Source organism: Crocuta crocuta, unplaced genomic scaffold, assembly GCF_008692635.1.
Source record: "Crocuta crocuta isolate KB4526 unplaced genomic scaffold, BGI_CrCroc_1.0 scaffold674, whole genome shotgun sequence".
Taxonomy (NCBI): Eukaryota; Metazoa; Chordata; class Mammalia; order Carnivora; family Hyaenidae; genus Crocuta; species Crocuta crocuta.
In genome coordinates, this window is record NW_027527972.1 from 914,116 (window position 1) to 937,596 (window position 23,481).

The window sequence follows — 23,481 nt, forward strand, 5'->3', positions numbered from 1 at the left end:
ATCAGCTTTCCCTTGATAACCCCCATTTCTGTCTTCACTGTGAAGTGTGAGTGACATGTGTCCATGACCCCTGTGTTCACAAAAGTATAAGCTAATGTTTTATGCTTTTAGGGTAAAGAAGAGCTGTTAAGGATGACACAAATGCCAGCAAAGTTGAAGGCAAGGAATTATAAATTTGAGTGAAAATAAGGCTTTGAAATGTTAAAAGTCTCTATATCAAAAATGAAGATATAAAAGGACAAATGTTTTGAAAATTGTATGTAGCATATTTGACATATTAATTTAAAAAATTTTTTTCATGTTTTTATTTATTATTGAGTGACAGAGAGAGGCAGAGCATGAGCATGGAAGGGGCAGAAAGAAGGGGAGACACAGAATCTGAAGGAGGCTCCAGGCTCTGAGCTGTCAGCACAGAGCCTGTCACGGGGCTCAAACTCACAAACTGAGATCGTGACCCGAGCTGAAGTTGGACGCCCAACCGACTGAGCCACCCAGGTGTCCCACATATCAATTTTTAAAAGTTGAATTATTAATAGAAAATTTAGGAATGCAGAGGAATACATGGGCATAAAAAATCTCCAAATGTCAAGTGAGCACTGTATAAATGCATGAAATAGAATATGTAACTTAAAACAGTAATGAGACACAATGTTTGCTTCTCAAATTGGACAATAACTATTATTTAGTGTTGAGATTCGGAGGTGTTCACATATTACTATTGATATTGATAGTATTTTGGCAATACATGGCTATAAATGAAAAATATGTATATACTTTAACCACTTATAGGAATTGTTTTTGAGGAAATATTTTAAAATGTATTTAAGGAATTAGCTATTGGAGTATTAGTATATTTTTATATTTTATCCCAATGTAATTAACATGTTATATTAGTTTTAGGTGTACAATATAGTGATTCAACAATTCTGTACATTCCTTAGTGCTCATCAGGGTAAACGTACGCTTTAATCTCCTTCACCTATTTCACCTATTTCCCCACCTACCTCCACTCTGGTGATCATGCTTGTTCTCTATAGTTAAGAGTCTGTTTTTTGGTTTGTCTCTCTCTTTCTTTGTTTGCTTGTTTTATTTCTTAAATTCCACACATGAGCGCAATCATATGGTATTTGCCTTTCTCTGACTGACTTATTTCACTTAGCATTATACTCTGTAGATTCATCCATGTTGTTGCAAATGTCAAGATTTTATTCTTTTTTTAAGGTTGAGTAATAATTGTATACTTACACATACATACATGCACCACATCTTCTTTATCCATTCATCTATCAGTCTAACACTTAGGCTTCTTCCATAACTTGGCTATTATAAATAATGATGCTATAAATATAGGGGTGCAATATCCCTTTGAATTCATGTTTTCATATTCATTAGGTAAATATCCAGTAGTGTGATTACTGGATCATATGATAATTATATTTTTCATGTTTTAAGGAACCTTCATATTGTTTTCTCACAGCAGCTGCACCAGTTTGCATTCTCACCAACAGTGCACAAGGGTTCATTCTCCACATCCTTGCTAACACTTGTTTCTTGGTTTTCTTTGTTTTTTAGTTTAGTTTTGTTTTGGTTTTTTGTTTCGTTTTGGTTTTAGTCATTCTGGCAGGTGTGAGGTGATATCTCATTGTGGTTTTAATTTGCATCTTCCTGGTGATGAGTGATGTTGAGCACCTTTTCACGTGTCTGTTGGCCATCTGGATGTCTCTTTTGGAGAAATGTCTATTCGTGTCATATCATTTTTTAATTGGATTATTTGTTGTTGTATACTTCTTTGTATTTTTGGATGCTAACCCTTTATCAGATATGACATTTGCAAATGTCTTCTCCAATTCAGTAGGTTGTCTTTTAGTTTTGTTGCTTGTTTCCTTCACTATGCTGAAGCTTTTTATTGTGATGTAGTCCTAATAGTTTAATTTTGCTTCTGTTCTGTATGCCACAGAAGACATATCTAGAAAAATGTTACTACAACTGATGTCAGAGAAATTACCTGTGCTCTCTTGTAGGATTTCTATGGTTTCAGGTCTCACATTTAAGTCTTTAATCCATTTTGGATTTACTTTTGTGTATGGTGTGAGAAAGTGGTCCAGTTTCATTCATTGCATGTTGCTGTCCAGTTTTCCCAACACCATTTGTTGAAGAGACTTACCTTTTCTCACTGTATATTTTTGCCTCTTTTGTGAAAGATTAATTGACCATATAATTGTGGGCTTATTTCTGGGGTTTCTCTTCTGTTCCATTGATCTATGTGTCTATTTTTGTGCCAGTAGCATACTGTTTTGATTATGACAGCTTTGTAGTATAGTTTGAAATTCTGATTGTGATACCTCCAGTTTTGTTCTTCTTTTTCAAGATTGCTTTCACTATTTGGGGTCTTTTGTGGCATTAATTTTGTAGATTGCTCTGAAAAGTACAGACTAATTTTAGCAAGATGTTCTCCCAGTCTCTAAGCATGGAATGTCTTTCAATTTGTTTGTGTTCTTTTTAGTTGATTTCATTAATGCTGTATAGTTTTCAGACTACAAGTCCTTCACCCTCTTCATTCAGTTTATTCCTATGTATTTTATTATTTGGGTTGTACTTGTAAGTACGACTACAGTAAAACCTTGGATTGCAAGTAACTTGTTCTGTGAGTGTTCCAGAGACGAGCAAACATTTCTTTTCTTTTTTTTTTTTTATTCCTTCTTTATTTATTTATTTATTTACAAATAGTTTATTGTCAAATTAGTTTCCACATAACACTCAGTGCTCATCCCCACAAGTGTCCTCCTCCATGCCCATCCCCCCTCCCCCCCACATCCATCAGTCCTCAGTTTTTGTCAGCATTCAAGAGTCTCTCATGGTTTGCCTCTCTCCCTTTCCCCCACCATTTCCGCCCTTCTTCTCCCCCTTGTTCCTCCGTCAAGTTCCTCCTAATCCTCCTATACGTGCAAACATATGATATTTGTCCTTCTCTGCCTGACTTATTTCGCTCAGCATAACACCCTCAAGGTCCATCCATGTTGCTACACATGGCCAGATTTCATTGTTTCTCATTGCCATGTAGTATTCCATGGTATAGATAAACCACATCTTCTTGATCCATTCATCTGTTGATGGACACTTAGGCTCTTTCCATGTTTTAGCTATTGTGGAGAGTGCTGCTATGAACATTGGGGTACATGTGCTCCTATGCCTCAGCGTTTCTGTATCCCTTGGGTAAATTCCTAGCAGTGCTATTGCTGGGTCCTAGGGGAGTTCTATTGTTAGTTTCCTGAGGAACCTCCACACTGTTTTCCAGAGGGGCTGTACCGGTTTACATTCCCACCAACAGTGTAGGAGGGTGCCCGTTTCTCCACATCCTCACCAGCATCTAGAGTTCTCTGATTTATGAGCAAACATTTCTAGTAAATTTTAATTTGATAAACAAGTGATGTCTTGCAATACATGTAGTACATGATGCCGAATGTCATGCATTTACAACTGAGCCATTGGTTCTTGAAATTCACTTTAGTATACAAGGGCTTTGGATTATAGGCATGTTCCTGGAACAAATTATGCTCACAAACCAAGGTTTTACCGTAATTTTAAAATTTCTCTTTCTGTTGTTTCCTTATTAGTGTATAGAAATTCAATGGATATTTGTAGGTTGATTTTGTATTATATGGCCTTATTGAATTTGTTTATGAGTTCTATAGTTTTTGGTGCAGTTTTTAACATTTTTTTTTTAATTTATTTTTTTTTAAATTTTTATGGGGGAAGTGAAGAATAGAGAAGGAGGGAGAAAGAGAGAGACAATCTGCTGACAGTGTAGAGCCTGAAGTGGGGCTTGAACTCATAAACTGTGAGATCATGAGCCAAAATCAGAGTCAGAGGCTTAAATGACTGAGGCACCCAGGTACCCCATAGCATTTCTTTTTAATTTATTTGAGAGAGAGAGAGAGAGAGAGGATGCAAATGGAGAAGAGGGGTGGGGGGAGAGAGAGAGAGAGAGAGAGAGAGAGAGAGAGAGAGAGAGAGAATCTTAAGCAGGCTCCACACTCAGCATAATTTGACAGCATATAGATTGGTTTTGCTTTTTTATATATTCAGTAGTTAGCCTATGTCTTTTGATTGGCGTGTCCATTTATATTCAAAGTAAATATTGATAGGTATATACTGATTGACACTTTGTTACTTATTTTATGTTTTTTTTTTTGTAGTTCTTCTCTGTTCCTTTCTTCTCTTGCTGCCATCTTTCATGGTTTGCTGGTTTACTTTAGTGATATACTTGAATTTGTTTCTTTTTCTTTTTCTTTTTTGTATATCTAGTCGTGTTTTTTGATTTGTGGTTACCATTAAGTCTACATATAACATCTTTTGCATATAGCAGTCTATATTAAATTGATGTTGCTTAAGTTCAAACCCATTCTTTATTCCTCTCCCCACAATGTTTTAGGTACATGGTATCAAAATTCACCTCCTTTTACTTTGTGAATCCCTTGGCTGATTTTTATAGGTACACTTAATTTTACTGCTTTTGTGTGCTTTCTACTTTTCTTGCTCTTACTTATGGTCTTTTATTTCCACTCAAAGTGTTCCCTTTAACATTTCTTGTAGAGCTTGTTTAATGGTCATGAATTACCTTCACTTTTGTTTGCCTGGGAAAGTCTTTATCTCTCCTGTTCGGAATGTTAACCTTGCTGGATAGACAATCCTTGTTGTAAGTATTTTTCTTCCCGCACTTTGAATATATCATGCCACTCCCTTATAGCATTCAAAGTGTCTGCTGAAAAATTCACTGATTGCCTTATGAGGTTTCCCTTGTATGTTACTATGCTCTTTTCTCTTGTTGCTTTTAAAATTCTCTGTCATTCCATTTTGCCATTTTAATTACTGTGTGTCTTAGTGTGGACTTCCTTGGGTTGATTTTGTTGGGGTCTCTCTATGCCACCTCGATCTGAATTTCTATTTGTTTCTCCAGGTTTGGGAAGTGTTCAGCTCTTATGTCTTCAAATAAATATTCTGCTCTCTTTTCTCTCTTTTCTTTTTCTGGGATCCTTATGATGTGAATGTTATTATACTTCATGGTGTTGCTGAATTTCCTGTCTATTTTTATTTATTATTATTTTTTTTCTCTCTCCTGTTCAGTTTGATTGCTTTCCATTGCTCTTTCTTCCAGGTCACTGATCCAGTCTGCTTCCTCTAGCCTACATTTATTCCCTCTAGTGTGTTTTTAATTTCTTATTAAAATTAAATGAAGATGAAGTTATTGAGTTCTTCATCTTTGGTTACTTTTTGTTTTAAATGTTTACTGTCTCTTTGTTGAGGGTCTCACTGAGGTCCTTCATCCTTTCTTTCAAGTCCAGTGGATATCTTTATGACCAGTATTTTGAATTCTGTGTCAGTCATATTACTTATCTATGTTTCAGTTAGTTCTCTTGCTAAGATTTTGTCCTATTCTTTCATTTGGGACATATTCATCTGTCTCCTCATTTTGTCTAACTCTCTGTTTCTGTGTTAGAGAATTCAGCTACATCTCCTGCTCTTGAAAGTAGCGGATTTATGAAGAAGAGGTCCTGGAGCGCCCAGCAGTGCAATGTCCCCTGTTCATCAGAGCCTGGCACTTCTGGCATGCCTCCTATGTGTATTGCTTGTGCCCTACGGTTGTGGCTGAGCTTCTTTTTCCTCCAGTCCAGTTGTCTGCAGTGGCTCTCTTTGCCTGTTGCAGGCAGAATTTGGTTCCTGTATTGTTAGTGGGCCAGTCTGGGGCCACCTTGGGCTTGAGTTGAGTCAGACCAGGCATTTTCCAGAAATGCAGTAGCATTGAACTTCAGGGAGTTTTCCCTGTGCTGTCCCGTGAAGAGATTTAATTACCAGGCAGAATCTGCAGTCAGACCAGATATCTGCCCCCACTCCACTACTAAAGCCACAGTCAGACTGTGGTATGTGTTTATCTTCCCCTCACCCTTGGGCAGGAGTCACTTTAGAGTCATGCTGTCCCCTGTTGGGGTTGCTTGGACACTGCCAGGCCTATGCCAGGCTAGGCTATAGCCAAGGGTACATTGGAGGGGGCAGGTCTGCAGAAGAGGGCAGAGAATAAGGGTACTATAGGAGCAAAGTCTGCATAGTTCTCTGTGGCAAGGGACCTGGAGCAGCTTTAGAAAACTTCTGTCTCAGGGCCATCTGCAGGAGATGGTCCTAGATCACACGGGAGAGTGAGGAAGGGTACCTGTGCCAGCAAGGTTCATGCCAGTCCACTGTGGGAGGGGACTTGTAGCCACCAGGGGAACCTTCTTCCCAGGCCAGGATGGAGGAGGCATATCCACAGAAGGGCACAGGGGCAGCGTGTGCTGTTAGCAAGTTAGGTGGAGAGCATTTGTATTGCATTGGTTCCCTAAAATGTCTGTGTTTCTAGGCTGGGGGTGGGGGAGGGAAATGGTCCCCACGGGTTCTTTTGTTCCAGGAGAAATCTCCCAAAAATCCTTGCCCCTCCAGGAAGGCACTGAGATCAATAAAGAAATCTTGGTCCTGTATACCTTAGGGATTTTTCAAACTGTTTCTTCTCGACTGTATCTCTATGTGGCTGTTGTGCTGTCTCTTTAAGGGTAGGGACTTGGTTTCTTGTCACCCTCCTAGCTCTTCCAGAGCTGAGCTTGATGATTTTTAAAGTTTTTGGTATTATGTCCCACTGATTATAGTTGGTCTCTCTGCTTTTCAAAGCCAGGTATTCTGGGGATTTGTCTCCCCTGTGTGGGTTCCCGTGACTGGGGTGCTTGGCACGGCGTCCACTCCTCTTTCTTTTCTGAGCTTGAGGCATCCCTCCCTCCCTTGGACAGTCCCATGATTTTTTTTTTTTTTAGCTCTGGACCTGTCTCTGCCCTTCTTACCCTCTTCTATGTGGCTTCTTCTCTACATTTAGCTGTGGAGAGTCTGTTCTGCCAGTCTTTATATTGTTTTCTGGTTTATTGACACTGATGTGGGTTTTATCTAGTTTTAGCCATAGGACAAGGTGAGCTTAGGGTCCTCCTACTCCACCATCTTCCCTGGAAGTCTCAGTGCATGGTTTTTTAAGTTAAAAAAATTGATAGCACCCTAAATTCTGGCAGTTGAGAATTGCTTAAATAATGATTCAGCCATATGATGAAATATTATATAACAATGGAGTTTCAGGAAAATATACAACAGCTTAAAAATACTGTCCATATGTAATTCAAGAACAAAAAGCCCCATCTGTCTTGTTATATCACCTAGGAAGGCTATTCACAAAGGTCTGATCATTTCTAGGGACTTTATTTTTCTTCATTTTTTGTGCATTTTAAAAAAATATAGCAATATATTACTTGGTGTGGTCACAAATATAGAAGTGATTGCTTAAAAGGAGCATGTGTGTAAAATTACTAAACTTTAAAGACTTAAACCAAGGATTTTGCTCATTAAAGTCATTGTAATATCCTCACCATGCTTACTTCCTTCAAGGGCTTGTCCTAGAGAAGGGTGGATCCATCTAAAGAAAAATTTGCACAGCACACAATCTTAAAAGAGCTCATATTTCAAAAGCTGGATTTTGTGGGGAAGAAATATCACTTGACAATGATCTGGGTGGGCTTGGTGACTGGAGAGCACACAGGGACACCCCTGTTTCAAGGTGAATGCATGGACAACACTCAAAAACCAGATTATGAATTATACAAAAGTATGAACTGTATATCACATAGAAAGGCAGGATGGAAAGATGCCAGTGACTTTGGATTGGAAACCTGGGCCCTGAAGTCTGACCAGTGATATCAAAAGGAAAGATTTTAACCCTAGGAGTATGAGAAGGAGAATGGGGTTGAGTATTCTAAGCCAACCAAATACTTCTCTTAGAGAAAATGTGTTTAAACTAGAAAAAAATAACTGCATTTATTTTACATTGGCAAGATCACATGTTTTGCCACCAGTGAAAATGGGGGCTCACAAGGTAAATTAAGTTCAGTTATAGGGAAAAATTTTTAAAGCTACATTTTTCATGCCTGAGTTGTGTAAAATTCATACCTCAATTAAAAAAGAGATGGTTGTTTATAATCCTCCTTGAGGTCATGTTAAAATAATTTATTCGTATTTTAGAAAGTGGGAGTTAGATGATTTTCACTGAAGAGATACTTCTGTGCAAATATATTTTCTTTTGAACGTTTACTTTTCAACCAAATGCTTAATAAGCATGTCTTCGACTTTGTTTTCCAAAGGTAAAAGGTGGCCTAGTGAGAGGAGAAGAAAAATACCAAAATGATTTTCCTAAAGTGTTTTCATAGTAATCGTTTTTCCTTAAACATAAAGGAAGTTACATTAATACATCTTACCCTGACTACAGACTAGAAAATTGAAAAACTAGATTGCATAGCCAAGAGGAAATAATGCTATGAAATGCTCTTGCTGATATTACTACATCACCTTTTAAGTGAAAGATATAGAAACAAATGTCAGGAATGTGTTTTCAAGAATGAGCTCTTTACTTGTGCTATTTTTTTATGGCTCTAAATATAACCTGCAAACAAGATGAAAAGAGGACATTTGTTTTTGTATTAAAAAGACACCACCACCAGTTTATTGTTACCTACTTGATAATATATCATTAGCTTTTTTTTCTGCTTTTTTGAATCTTTTTATTTAGAAATAATTTCAAACTTAAAAAAAAAGACACAAGAATACACTGAAAACATCTGTACATCCTTTACCACCCACATTCACCCATTGTTATCTATCATTTTTAATGGTATTTTTCAAAATGTTTAACATATTGAGTGCTGAAACAAAAGTCACGTAACATTGTTTTGTGTGTTTCATAGGCAATATCCCTGTTTTCTATGGTTTTCAGATAAGGGCAGCTTTTCCCAGTCCACAGAATTGCCTTAGGGCAGTAGTGGCCAGATCATTTTTCTTTTGTAATCCTAGGAAGGACCGCTCACTGGTTGAGAGAAGAGTCTAGAAAACTTCCAACTATTCTAGCTAATGAATAAGCCAAAACAAACAAACAAAACCCCACAAAAAACAATAAACAAATGAGTATGTGAGCATAAGTAAGTCTTACTAATAAGCGTATATTTCAAACATGGGAGTTTCATTCTTCAACCTCACCATTTCTTTTGCAGCTAACAGTATATTATAAATCTTTCTAGAAATACATATATACATGTATATTTTTATACTATGCATGTTTATATGTGATATATAGCCATTGCTATACTGATAGGCATAAAGTTATAGACAGCTAAAGAACTGTAAATACACCTGTAAATAAAATTACAGATACAGGTTTAAACATGCTTTTCTGTATTTTACCTAATGGGATTATACTCTCTGCACTCTTCTGCAGCTTGCTCTTTCCACATAGCAATATACCTGAACTAGCTTATGGTATTAATTCATGTAGCTCTGCCTCAGTCTTTTTAAAAGTACATAATATTGCATTATAGGTATTATGGATGGATATGCTGTAATTGTTTAATCTGTATTCCAAGCAATAGGTGTTTTTTGTTTTTTTTTTCTTTTTACCTTTTTGCTGTTACAAAAGTAACAAACATTTGCTGGTGCCTGGATCATTCAGTTGCTTAAGAGGCCAACATCTTTTTCTTTTTTTTTTTTTTACACATTTATTTATTTTTGAGAGGCAGACTGAAACAGCGGTTGCAGGGGAGGGACAGAGAGAAAGAGAGATACAATATCTGAATCAGCCTCCAGGCTCTGGGGAAATGTTCAGCACAGAGCCCAATGTGGGGCTCAAACCCACGAACTGTGAAATCAATACCCGAGTGACCAGAGCTGAAGTTGGACGCTTAACCAAGTAAGCCACCCAGGCATCCCGAGAAGGCCACTCTTGATTTCAGCTCATGTCACGATCTCGTGGCTCATGAGTTCAAGCCCCCCATTCGGCTTTGTGCTGACAGTGTGGAGTCTGTTTGGATTCTCTCTCTTTCTCTCTCTCTCTGTTCCTCCCTGCCTTTCTCTATCAAAATAAATAAATGAGCTTAAAAAATTAGAATTAAAAAAAAATTTGCTTTTTTAAAAAATCTTTGTTTATTTCCTTTGAGAGAGAGAATGCAGGGGAGGGGCAGAGAGAGAAGAGGGAGAGAGAGAATCCCAAGAAGGCTTGTGCCATCAGTGTAGAGCCTGATGCAGGGCTTGATCCCACCACCAGGAGATCATGACCTGAGCTAAAATCAAGAGTCAGCTGCTTAACTGTCTGAGCCACCAGATGCCCCTCTTTTTAAATATATATTTCAAGTTTTTATTTAAATTCTAGTTAGTTAACATATATGGTAAAATTGCTTTTAAGTATAGAATTTAGTGATTCATCACTTACGTGTATATTTCTTTCTTATCTGAGGTCTCCTGTAAAATAAATTTCTAGCAGGTTATTTGTGCGTGTAAATTGTGACAATAATTGTTAAATAATTTTTATAATATTATTTGAAATTTCTTGTCTTTGGCACATAGTATGCATTGAATAAATGTTTATAGTAGGAAAGAAGAAAGGAAAGGAATAGGGAAAAAGGGAAGGGAGTCAGGTAGTCTGGTCTTCTGGGGACCTTTACTTAAGTGAAAGAGAACAGGGACCTCCCAGTGGAGATTTGTGACTGCCTTTACTTACCAACTTTCTATTGTGCTTTTGAATCTTTTTATTTCTGTGCTTTTTAAAATATTATAGACTTTCTATATCTTTTAGAGTCCAGCTTGAATGTTATAGAAGGATATAACAAGCATAAGAAAGAATATAGCAGATAGAATGTTAAATGTTTTATTGTATGGTCCTGTCATACCCTCAACTTTTTTTTTTTTTTTTAATCACAGTTGCAACTTTTTTTCAGTCTGTCTCTCAGGTAGACAAGAAGCAAGGAGCGCCATAAGGATAGAGACTGTGCCTGTCTTATTTGTCACTATATTCTCTACTCTGTCTGGGTGCTCGGCATTTGTTAAAAGCAAAAAGCAGAGGGAGAGATTTAGAGTGTGTGTGACTGAGAGAGAGAGAGAGAGAGAGAGAGAGAGAAATAGATCTAGAAGAGATAGGGAGACAGACCAAGAGACAGAGATACATATAGAAAGTAAGGAAAAGAAACAGGGATGGGGAGAGGAGAGGAAGGACAGGAACAAGAAGGTTAGAGGAGAATTATGTTAACTGAAGGGTAAGAAAGGAAAAAAGGCACCAAGCTACAAGAATCTCTATTTTTGACTTTATAATTAGGAAACTTTGGATCATTTTCCAGAAAACCAAAGCTTACATCTATAGCTGGGCTGCTAAGTGCAGGGAAAAAGCTATGAGTGCCCAGCATCAAAATCATTTCAAGGGCTTGTCTTATAATTTAAGTTGTGCAGCAAGAACTGAGCAAGTAAAGGTGAACACCTACTTTCTATTACCTGATGCTGTGGGAATGGAAATGTAATTACAGTCATCAATCTATCATGGTGAGAGAAGCTTGGAAATTACATTGAACTAGGAGCCCATGTAATATAACAATGTAATGGTTTTATGAAGCAGATTTGCTTATTTTCATTTTAGATTAACATGTAATGTAGCAGAGACATTTATAAAACATTTTCCAGTTAAAATTTCTTTTTTAATCTATTACATCATAACTATGTCTATATGTATATATGTGTATATATATACACCTACATCACGCATATATTTTCATAATTACAATGGATGGAGACACTCACATTAAAGAAGTGAACTATCTTAAATTTTATACCGTTCACAAATGTTAAATCTAAATAGAATATAATTTATTCAATTTATAAGCTTCTTTCTTCTTCTACCTATCTCTCAGTATCTTCTTTTTTGGGCCATGTGTCTCTCTTCACCAACATTAGAAAGTAAGTTCATAAAAGGAAAGTAAACCAAATATTCAAATAATTAATAGCGGGTTCATTTTTTGTTCATTTTACTTTATCAATATTCTCATACTTATACTCATGCATATATATATATAAAATTTGTGCCCAACAAATTATATAATTTGTGCCCAGTAATATATTATATATATTATTTGTGCCCAACTGATGACTGATTCCAGTAATACCAGAGAATGAGATTCAAATTATCCTTTAATAGGAGGATTTGTTAACATATGGAACATGCCTCATTTGGCTTTCCTCTCAGTTTATTGGAGTTAAATCAACAGGGGTTTGATGCTGTTCATACCTTGAAGAAGCAACTGGCAGAAAGTAGTGCTCATGGAAGTTTCCTTTACAAGTTAGAAAAACATTTTGGCTTCATTCTACATATACTGCACTCCAAGGTCTATTGCTACTGTTTTCCGAATTACTCACTGGCTTGATGAATGGCAGTTACAAGTAGGGCTTTTATTGCAATGTACAGATGTTGATATTTTCCACAATTTTCTTGGAGTAAATGGAAGGCTTTCATATTGAAAAACCTCATTTTGGTTGTAATAAAAGAACTTAGATTTCCACTTTTTAAAGATCCATATAACACCTACATTTTTATTCTTATTTTTTAAAGAAAGTTTGTTTAAAGAACCTGTCTTCCTTGGCATTGATAGAAAGCAGATGTTACCTAATGGGACGTAGCCAGAGATTTAATGAGTAATAACAGAGAGTTAGAATAATCATGTTGAGGTCAGAAATGGGTTAGAATTTTTATATAAAACTGGATACAGCTAATAAAAGTTTGTGTATTTGTATGTGTGTATGTATGAATATATATACAGATATGAATATACATATAGATACACATATATATCTATATCTATATCGATATAGATATAGATATAGATATAGATATAGATATATATAGAGAGAGAGAGATTTAGAAAGAGGAAAAGAGAGGGTACTGAAAAGGAGAGAGAAAAAGAAAATTCGGGGTGAAAATGTTGCACGATCAAATTCAATTCTACAAATGACTTAGGATTTAGCAACATTTTAAATTTATTTTAATTATGTATTTGAAATTTGCATAGTGTGTGAGACATTTAAATCGGGGCTTATAATTTGATATTAAGAAATGTACAGATGAATTTCCTGGAAAACTTTTCAAGGGCTTTTAAAGTACATACATTTGCTTTTATAATACTATACCTATTCACCATTTGGATACCTTTTTATGTCCAGACATTTATGGTTGTGTTAGGAAAAAAAAGTTTGCATTATGTTAATATGACTTTGTAAATAAATAGGACTCTTGCCTTCTGTATAATTATTCACACTGGCAAAACTTTAGTGCGAAATCCGAATGATATCCACAGCTCTCAAAATCCTATTTTCTGTGATCTCATTTAACTGTATTAAGGAATCTTGAGAACTTCGTCATACTGTGCATGCAAATACTTCCAAGGCCAGGGAGCTATGTAGTGAGAAAAGAAAGTAATTTTGGAGAATCTCCTTTTAGAAATGTTTCACAGTTTGGTTTATAGGGTTTATTTATTAAAGTTTAAAAATTTTTTACTTTTTTTAATGTTGAATTATTTCAATAGAATAGTTCTTTAATATTAGATTAATTTTAAGCAATCCAGAGTAATAAGTGCTATTTTTATTTCTTTTGTTTTAATTGGGCCAAAGTAATAATGAAATATACAATAGATTTTAGAGCAGTTTTAGTTTTACGGCAATATTAAGAGGAAGGTATAGAGATTTCCTATATACCTCTTGCCCCCACGCATGTACAGCCTACCCATTATCAACATCCCTAACCAGAATGGTATATTTGTTATACACCCAAAGTCCATCTTGGTGTTGTATAATCTACAGATTTTAACAAATATATAATGACATATACAGTATCATACAAAGTATTTTTTTCACCCACATCCCCCGTGCTATGCCTGTTCATCCATTCCCTTTAACCTCTGATCTTTTTAAAGTCTCCGTAGTTTTACCTTTTACAGAATGACGTATAGAAGATAGTCATAGAGTCATTTAGTATGGGGCCTTTTCAGGTTGACTTCTTTCACTTACTCATATGCATTTAAGTTCCTTCCATGTCTTTTCATGGCTTGATAGCTCATGCCTTTTGAGTTCTGAATATTACATTGTCAGGATGTCCCATAATTTATTTATCCATTCACCTACTGAAGGGCATCTTGGTTGCTTCCAGGTTTTGGCAAATTATGAATAAAGCACATCTGAGTCAGCTTTTGCATGGGCATGTTTTCAACTTTAGGTAAATATCAAGCAATGTTATAATGATTTTTTCATGATGCACTTAATTTTGTAATGTTTTCTTTTTTTATTTGGCATCTGTGGAGTTTTTAATAATTTCTATTTTATGTGTAACTATGTTTTGGTAACTTTCCAATGACAGCTAACCTATCTATATATTTGCATGTTTATATGCTACATTCTATCAGTTTTTGTGTCTCTGTACCTACTAATAGGTTTTGTCTGGTGAAATAACTTTGTTTGAATAGTCCATAAATAACCCTCAAAATGATAAAGTGAAACAAAGCCAAAAATTCTAAACAGTGTTTGAATAACCCAAATGCATTTTTGTAGTTCTATCTTTCTGTTAGTCTTACTTACCTGGGCACCATTTTGCTCATGGGAAATTTCTTAAGAGTTTAAAAAGACTGAATAATACTCATTATTATCCATGGATTTTCAGACAATTTTTGTACTTATTTATTCTTATTGTTTATGAAGTATTTCTAAGTAATTTATTAATTGAAGAGATTCTGGTTTTCCTTTATAGCTCCTCTTTCTGATCACATTAACAAGTTTTTTTTTAATTTAATAGATGCTCAAATAAAAGTAAATAATACCAGTGAGGTGTGGATGGAGATGAAGGTCTGGTTTCTGTTTATAGAAGACATTACCCAGATTTCACTGGTACGAATAGCCCTGAACTCATCTGAACTCTCAGTTTCCCCAATTGGGCATAGTACTGAAGTAGTGAAAGATGTACATTTAAGGAAAAGAGAGCAAACTTTTCCAGCTTTACTGAGGTACCGTTGACAAATAAAAATTGTATATATTTAAGGTGTACATTGTGATGGTTTGATATAATATACATTGTGAAATGATGGCTATAGTAAGCTAATTAAAAGCTAATTAACACATCCATCATTTCACATAGTTGCTGTGTGTGTGTGTGTGTGAGAGAGAGAGAGAGAGAGAGGAAGAGAATACAAGATTTACTCTTAGCAAGTATTGTCAAGCTATAATATTGTGTTATCAACTACAGTTACCAGGCTGTACATCAGAGCCATAGAACCTATTCATCTTATAACTGAGTTTGTGCTCCTTAACCATCTTTCCATTCCCCCTACCCCCAGCCCCTGGCAACCAGCATTTTCTCTTTGCTTCTGTGAGTTTGATTATATTTAGATTCCATATATAAGTGAAATCATGCAATACCTGTCTTTCTGTGCCTGGCTTATTTTACTCAGCATAATGCCCTTGAGATTCATTTGTATTGTCACAAATGGCAGGATTTTCTTCTTTTTTTAATGGATGATTGATATAATAATATAATAATAATATTTTTATGGATATATGATATGTGTACATTACATACACAAAATGTGATATTATATATACCATAGTCTTTATCCATTCAGCTTTCGATGGACACTTCACTTGTTTCCATATCTTGGCTATTGTGAATAATACTGCAATGAAAATGGGAGTGCTGGTATCTCTTTCACATCCAGGTTTCATTTTCTTTGGATATATACTCAGAGATGAGACTGCTAGATCATATGGTAATTCTACTTTTAATTTTTTGAGGAATCTCCATACTTTTTTTTTTATAATGGCTGTACTGATTTACATTCCTACCAACAGCTGTACAAGGATTCCCTTTACTCTCTACCAACACTTATCATCTCTTGACTTTTTGGTAATACCACTCAAACAGGTGTGAGGTGATATCTCATTGTAGTTTGATTAGCATTTTCCTAATGATTAGTCATGTTGAGCCCATCTTTATATACCTGTTCTTCATCTGTATATTTCCTTTGGAAAAATGCCTATTCAGTGCCTTTTCCCACCTTTTAACCAGGTTATTTATTTGCTATTAAGTTGTATGAATTCCTTATATAATTTGGACGTTAATGTCTTATCAGATACACGGTCTTCAAATATTTTTTCCCAAAAGTGAGTTAATTCTAACAAAATGTTATGCTGCTTTAATGCCTTCAGACCAACCCCCACTTCTTGCTTTTATCTCGTTCTATCTTGTTTATTTCCTATGACTCTCATTCATTTTTCCGTACATTATAATAATTAATGCCTAACATCTATCTCCTTTACAATTTTAATATTCTTTAAATCAGTTTCTAAGCCCATCAGCTTAAAAATAATAGTACAGAATGTCCATTGGTTTAATTACTCAATATAACTTAAAGACATTTTATCTTATCTTAATGTTTTATCAGAATGGGCTTAAAGCTAAAAAATCCTTTGGGACCTTATTTTTGATACTGCAAAGTCTCCACAAGTGATATAAGCCCCTTTCTAAATGTAAACCTATGGTTCTTGTTAAAATTATAAAGGCTTTTATACCCAGATTGCTATCTTAAATCTTGTTATTATCCCAGAAACTTGCTGGCAGATGGGTTTTATCAGTCATGGTTGAATTTACTCTGGGTGGCCTATAACCATTATGTCATTATCAATTGCAGGATGAGCTGGTCATACTGTTTGTAATTTCACTAAGTTGTTCTATCAGCTCTCAAGAAGTCAATGCAAATAAACGGGTTCCAAACCCCTTCAGAATACACTGTAAATCTTTGTAACTTCATGGCCAAATGGTAAACCGCAGGACCACATGACTCAATTCCCTTGAGACAGTCATGTTATTCCTGTCAGACTTTTCTTCCCTCATTCATCAGCTGGAGGCTTTCATCTCCTTTTAAAGTCATGGCCTTTCAAGTAGGGGTGAAATTACACCTGTCAGTAATAAATGTTCCCAGTACTCTCTATCATTCTGTCATTGCACAAAAGAAATTAAAAGGAAGCATAGCCTATTCCAAATTTATTTAGCGATACTTTGTTTTCCTTTCTCTGTAGTACTTTTAAATACCTTCCAGTTATGTAATTGTTGACAGTATTTTTTAAATATCCACCTAATTTGAGGAATGGTATAAAAACGTGGGAGAGGTGGGGGGATTAGCTTCCGTGTGAGTTATACATTATTTTCAGTAACTACATGAAACTTATTTGACAGAAAGATTTAGCTGTATACACAATCTACAACGGCAATCTAAATGTGCCCCTTAGCACACTTGTTCTGTTTATTTTTTCTGCATTACGCTCTGATAACTTTGTGGTTGCCTGTAATACCATACAGCAGGTGCACCTGGGCAGCCACTATTTTATTTACATAGAGAACAAAGTTAATGTTTTATCAAATTCAGCCCACACCTGGGTTGAGACATTAGTAGGAAGCAGAGTTCAAATCAAAGTTACAATTTGTTCTTAGTCTGATATTTGAACTCCATTAAGCAAACTCTCTTGAGTTCTCTTGAAAGTTTTGATGACTTGGTCTCTTAACTTCCCATTAGCCAAAGGAGGAAAGTCAGACGACTAAATGCACTACCCATAATGCTACAACTCAGTATGGCAGGTCTTGCTTCAAACAATGAAAATAACTTAATTGTGTCATTACTATCCATAATCATACACTGTCCGAGGCTACTGGTATGTAAAGAGAATGATTTAAAAACAAATGTTATGGCTTCATATACCTGAGTGTAAGGGGAAAAGTTTTCATCAATGCCCTAATACTGAACTAGAGGGACAAATGAATATTGTGTGAATTTCACAGATCACTGATGATGGTCATGCTCTAAAGGTTTGTTGGTTGTTGTTGGTGGCGGTGATATCTCTCAAGGAGAAAGTGTATGCCACTTGTTTTTAGATGAATGATACAACTAAGAATAACATGACTACAATTAGCCACCCACAATTGCTAAAATAAATGTATTTTATTTTTTTATTTTTTTAAATCTTTATTTACTCTTGAGAGAGAGGCAGAGTGTAAGCAGCGGAAGAGCATAGAGAGAGAGGGAGACACAGAATCCGAAGCAGGCTCCAGGCTCTGAGCTGTTAGCACAGAGCCCGATGCAGGGCTTGAACTCACAAACCACACGATCATGACCTAAGCCGAAGTCGGACACTCAACTGACTGAGCCCCAAATATATTTTATTTTAACAGAGCATACAGGAAGTATTTAATTCCTCTGTTTCTAGATCTTGTTTTCTACCTTCTGTTTTCCCTTTTCTTCTTTCCCATAACGAGAAAAATAACACAGTCAGATCATAAAACCTAGTAAGAAGGATGGATTAATCCAGCTTGCTACTAAAGAATTTATCTCAGAATCGCAATGTGAATGTCATTTCTCCAGAAATGATTATATTAGGGTTTGATAAAAAACCTAAAGTATCTATCAAGCCTAATCAACTAATATCCTTATTTATAGAAACAACTTTGTCCACATGTAAGGCTGAAATAAATTATTATTTAATGTTATATTTTGTGAAATATCTGTATCTGTATTAATAATTTGTGAAATTTGAATTATCCCTATTTGTTACCCATATCATCTTTATACTAAGTGATATTCTATAGAGTATTTATTTACTTTGAGAGAGAGAGAGAGTGAAAGAGAGCAAGCAGGGGAGCAGCAGAGAGAGAGGGAGAAAATCCCAAGCAGGCTCTGTAGCATGGAACCTGATGTGGGGCTTGAACTCACAAACCATGAGATCATGACCTGAGCCGAAATCAAGAGTTGACAGCTTAACCAGTTGAGCCACAGGGACTCCCCTGATGGTTTTTAGTTTAATTAAAAAGCATTTTTTTACACTTATTTATTTTTGCAAGACAGAGCACAAGTGGGAGAGGGGCAGAGAGAGAAAGAGTCACAGAATCCGAAGCAGGCTCCAGGCTCCAATCTGTCAGCAAGAACCCGACGTGGGGCTTGAACCCACAAACTGTGAGATCATGACCTGAGCCGAAGTCAGAGGCTTGAACGACTGAGCCACCCACATGCCGCTGTAGTTTAAAGTGTCAACTAAAACTTCCACATATAGAGGTTGAACTGAATACTCTCAGTCCTCTGAATTAAAAATGAAATGACCCTGGTCTTCCCAAGTCCTAACACTCTGGCCTTGGGTGGTCACTCCAAGTCTTCTATTTGATACGTGGTTCTTAACAAGCCGTTTACCTGTCTTATTCACCTTTCGAAGGTAGGGAGCATCAAGTTAAAAGAATTATATACAGTAGTTAGAAAGGAAAGACTAACAGCTAAGGAGAAAAGGGAAACATAATATTGATGTGCTGGATATGTTATTAGACGCTTGCGCATGTGTTATCATATTTTAATCCCTCAAACCCTTCATGAGGTGCGTTATTATTTCACAGATAAGTATGCTAAGGCATAGGACACATGGCAGGCAAGTTCCCCAATGCTAGTAAACAAGCAGGCAGAATTGGGAGGTATATTAATTCAGGGTATTTTACATTAAACCAGTGGTGAATGTTCACAGAGATGGCATAGGTCACCTATACAAGTTTAAATGTTGTCTCGTATATTTGTTGGAGCAAGAAGCAGAGAATTCCCTTTAGGAATATCAACAGAAATAGTTAAAATACACAGATCTTTGAATTTATTGACATCATGTCTTTTGTAGAACTTCTCATTTTCTAAAGATAATTAAAGATAATTATTTTACATATGTTATTGTCCTTGCTTGAATCATTTAACTCTGAAATGGATGTAGCACCTATGCTGTCTTAAATAAATGTAAATGATTCATTCAATTCAATTTAAAATAAGCCCACACTACATGATTCTTTTTTCATTTTCTCTCTGACATCATGTAAGTGGCACATTATGTGTGTGTCACCTACATAATGTCATTCAGGGCAAATACGACCACTTGTCCATCTCCTACTCCCTGACCCCCAAATTTCAGCAGTCTTTTATGTTTTACTGATATTTACACATACCACACTGCAGTATATTACAAAAGCAACCTACACATCATCTCTGAGAATCACCCATGTTTCTTTTGTAGAAAAATGAATGAAGTCATCAGGGATTGGGGCTTAAGAGCACAGAATCTTGACAAACACTGCCTTTCAGTTCAACATCATTTCCCTTTGTACTGTAAGAGGATGGTGTTTTGCAGCTGACTGCATTTTACAATCCATCTGCACCTGCAACGATTAATGCTTGACCAAAACGCTGTTGATGGAGACAAAAATGATGGAGAAAACAAAAGTCTGTCTTCAGCTTGTAAAGGATCATTTTGGCCGTGCTTTCCTATACCTTTGCTGCAGAAAAGCAGGCAAGCACATGTTTGATTCATTCTCTCCAATGATTTTAAGTATTACAGCTGTTTTCCAATTAATATGGAGTTGGGTGTTGTTAATTGATGCTATTGTTCATGGGTCCCTGTCCAATCTGTTAAATACATTTGTAATATGTATTCATTTTTTCTTCTCCTTTATAGGTCACATATTCACTTACAAATTAAATTCACCCCAAAGGAATGTAAATGTCAGTTTGCACTGAAACTATGCTATTTTTTCTATCTTAATGGGAAGAATTTTGATTAAAATTAACTGCTACTTTAGAATGTTTTAAATCTTAAGGGTCATTCAAAACAAATGAAAACTGTGTTCCTGAAGAAGGTGTCCTAAGAGGTACATTTGTGTGACTAATAATGACCTGATCCCAGCGGCTCTATATTTAATAGAGATGACAGACAGTTCATGCCAGCAGTGAGGCACCGACTCTCAATTAAGGTACTACTATTGAAAAGAAGATATTGATATAATAGACATCACAGGTAGTCTAATTAGAGATGGCTGCTCTCATTTGATGTGGGTAATTGGGAAGAATGGGGACCAGGTCTTCTGCTGGAGAAGCATGTGTTCTCTGTGTTCTTGGAAGTCTGGCTACACTACAGAAAATTTAGGAGGCAAGGTTAGTAGAGTTTGTTTAACAGAAAAATTAGAAGATGAGGACAATGCTTTTGTTTGTCTAAACTTGGAAAATTAAATGCTGACAGTTGCTGGCAATGTGGATCTTTCTAAATGTCTTACAAGCATTGAATTTCAGTGAATCCCATTTACCAAGAATTTTATAAAAGCATTGCATACGTATCCTATTAGTTTTGTCTGAAGTTGTAGTGTTTTGAAATGGTTTCTGATCAGAAGAGAAAAACATAATTTTCATGTCAACATGCAGGATACACCTTTGTTGCATTTATACCAAATCCTTATCAGTATAATTATAGCCTCAACTTTCCTATGACCTCATTGATATATGTAAATGATTGGCAACTAATTATATTAAAATATTTTTAATGTTTATTTTTGAGAGAGAGAGAGAGTGAGTGAGTGAGCAAGGATGGGCAGAAAGAGAGGGAGACACAGAATCCGAAGCAGGCTCCAGGCTCTGAGCTGTCAGCACAGAGCCCAACGCAGGGCTCGAACTCATGGACCGTCAGATCGTGACCTGAGCTGAAGTTGGACACCTAACCAACTGAACCATCCATGTGCCCCTCAACTAACTATATTTTAAATATTATATTATATTACAGATGTCTTCAGTGGTAAAGAGTATTAAAACTTCATTTGTATTTTAATAATATATTGAAAATCTCTGTATTTTTATTGCATTAACACTTTCCTTGTCCTTTCCTTGTGAAGTTTGGCTAATACTGAGAACCAAAGCTCCTAATATTTATTAATATGAGCAAATTAGCTTACCAGGCTTTGGGAACTCTGATTTGAGACTACGGAACTGCAAACACAGTGCAGAATTTAGAAGTTACTGGATATTTACTGGGCAAATATAGTTCATTGGCTCGGAAAATAGTGATATGAAAGCAAACTTGTACAAGTGCACAGTAAACAACAATGTGTTTACTTTTTCTAATATTTCCATCTATTTTTAACAAAGTATTATTAGCTATTGGATGTCAAACTTTTTCACAAAGTGAAGCCTTGGGAATATTTTAATACCCAACTGCAACGTGTCTACTTTGAAAAAGAAAACTGACACTGCTGATTCCTCCTGAGGTGGGTGTGCATTTTGAAACCTCTAGCAGAAATAGCTTAGAAGTGACTTATGTCTTCCATATTTCACTCAGTAACCTCTTCAAGACCTTAAGGGTATTATTGGAAGAAACCACAGTATTGCTTGTGATCATGGAGTAGAGTATGTTTAGCTGAGTGGGTTTAGCTTTCTGGGTATCTGGACCCTCAGTATCTTCTTCAGAGTTTAGCCCCCTGGGGGTCACCCTCAACTCCATTTCTTCAGCTGTTAAGGAGCTGGTAATTAGCCTCAATTATTCCCTACTTAGTGACTAACCCTCTCCACGAAAGGGGAGTTATTTCCTTTAACTGGTCAATACAACCTCAGTTATCTAACATTGTGATCTCACATAAAATTATTTAAAAATGTCATAATGTTTTGTGTATCAAATCCCATGTCCATGTCAGTTTTGTCTGTGTGTTCTCTCAAGTAAACCGTAAACTTTCATCTGTGGCATTTTGGGTGCCACGCTTGAAACCAGACCAAAGTCATCCTTTGTGGGCCCAGGCCTTCTGGCTAACCTCATACATATAAAGTGATGATGATGATAGGCTAAGAATTTCTGATTACATGTGAAGTATCTCATGGTCATGGATGAAAGTCAAGTCTGGAAGAAATAAGCTTTACTTCTTCAGATCTTTGAAGAAAAAATAAAAGGTGGAGTGAGGTAAACTTCTTAGAATTAAGAAGTAAGAACTATTGAATGCATTCAAGCTCTTTTTAAAGAAAAACATATTATCTACAATATGTAAAAAATTCATCTCATGCCATGTAAGTAAAGAGAGTGAACAGTTTTTTTTTCAAGCAGATACATGGCACTTGAGGACAGGCAAGTTAGTAATTTGATGATTATTCAATATAATTCTTTAAGTTTGTGGTCAAATATTCCTATATTCAAAAAAGGTGAGGGCCTCTACTGGAAAAAAGAAATACAGTAGGATGCCTAGGTGGCTGTGTTGGTCAAGTGTCTGACTGTTGATTTCGTTCAGGTCATGATCTCAGAGTTTTGAGATGAGTCCCATCTTGGGCTCTGTGCTGAGCGTGGAGCCTTCTTGGGATTCTCTCTCTCCCTCTGTCTCTGCCCCTTCCCTACTCATGTGCTCTCTCCCTCTCAAATAAATAAAAGCATTATTTAAAAAAGAAAAAAAATAGAGATATATAAAAATAACTTAGAGATAAGATGATATGAAGTAAATATCAATGAAGTCTTAGGAGATAAAATGGAAACCCAAATCTAAATCATATGAAAATAATTGAGGAAGCAAGAAAGGAGTACTTTTTCAAGGGTCTTGGAGCCAAATCAGCCACATGATCTCTCATCAGTTCCATGATTTTTATTACTAATAAACTAAAAAAAAACTGCATTAAATCAATTTTGTCCAATCTGATTGAAGGTGAGGTGGCTAATAACAAGTGGACTTTTTACTTAGTGTAATAAGGGTAAAGTATACTATATTATGGA

General features: G+C 35.9%; 1 protein-coding gene across 5 annotated transcripts in view; it reads left to right on the forward strand.

Moving 5' to 3' along the window:
* CFAP299 (cilia and flagella associated protein 299) overlaps positions 1–23,481 on the forward strand; it is a 500,083-nt gene that overhangs the window by 244,371 nt on the left and 232,231 nt on the right. The window contains exon 4 of one of the 5 annotated variants that reach the window (XM_077752820.1): positions 19,990–20,025. The exons of the other annotated variants lie outside the window; for them this stretch is intronic. Within the exon in view, the coding sequence (XP_077608946.1) occupies positions 19,990–20,001 (12 nt within the window). The 3' untranslated portion in view covers positions 20,002–20,025. Of the gene's footprint in view, positions 1–19,989; positions 20,026–23,481 lie in introns of those variants that run through there. 5 annotated transcript variants of the gene reach the window in all.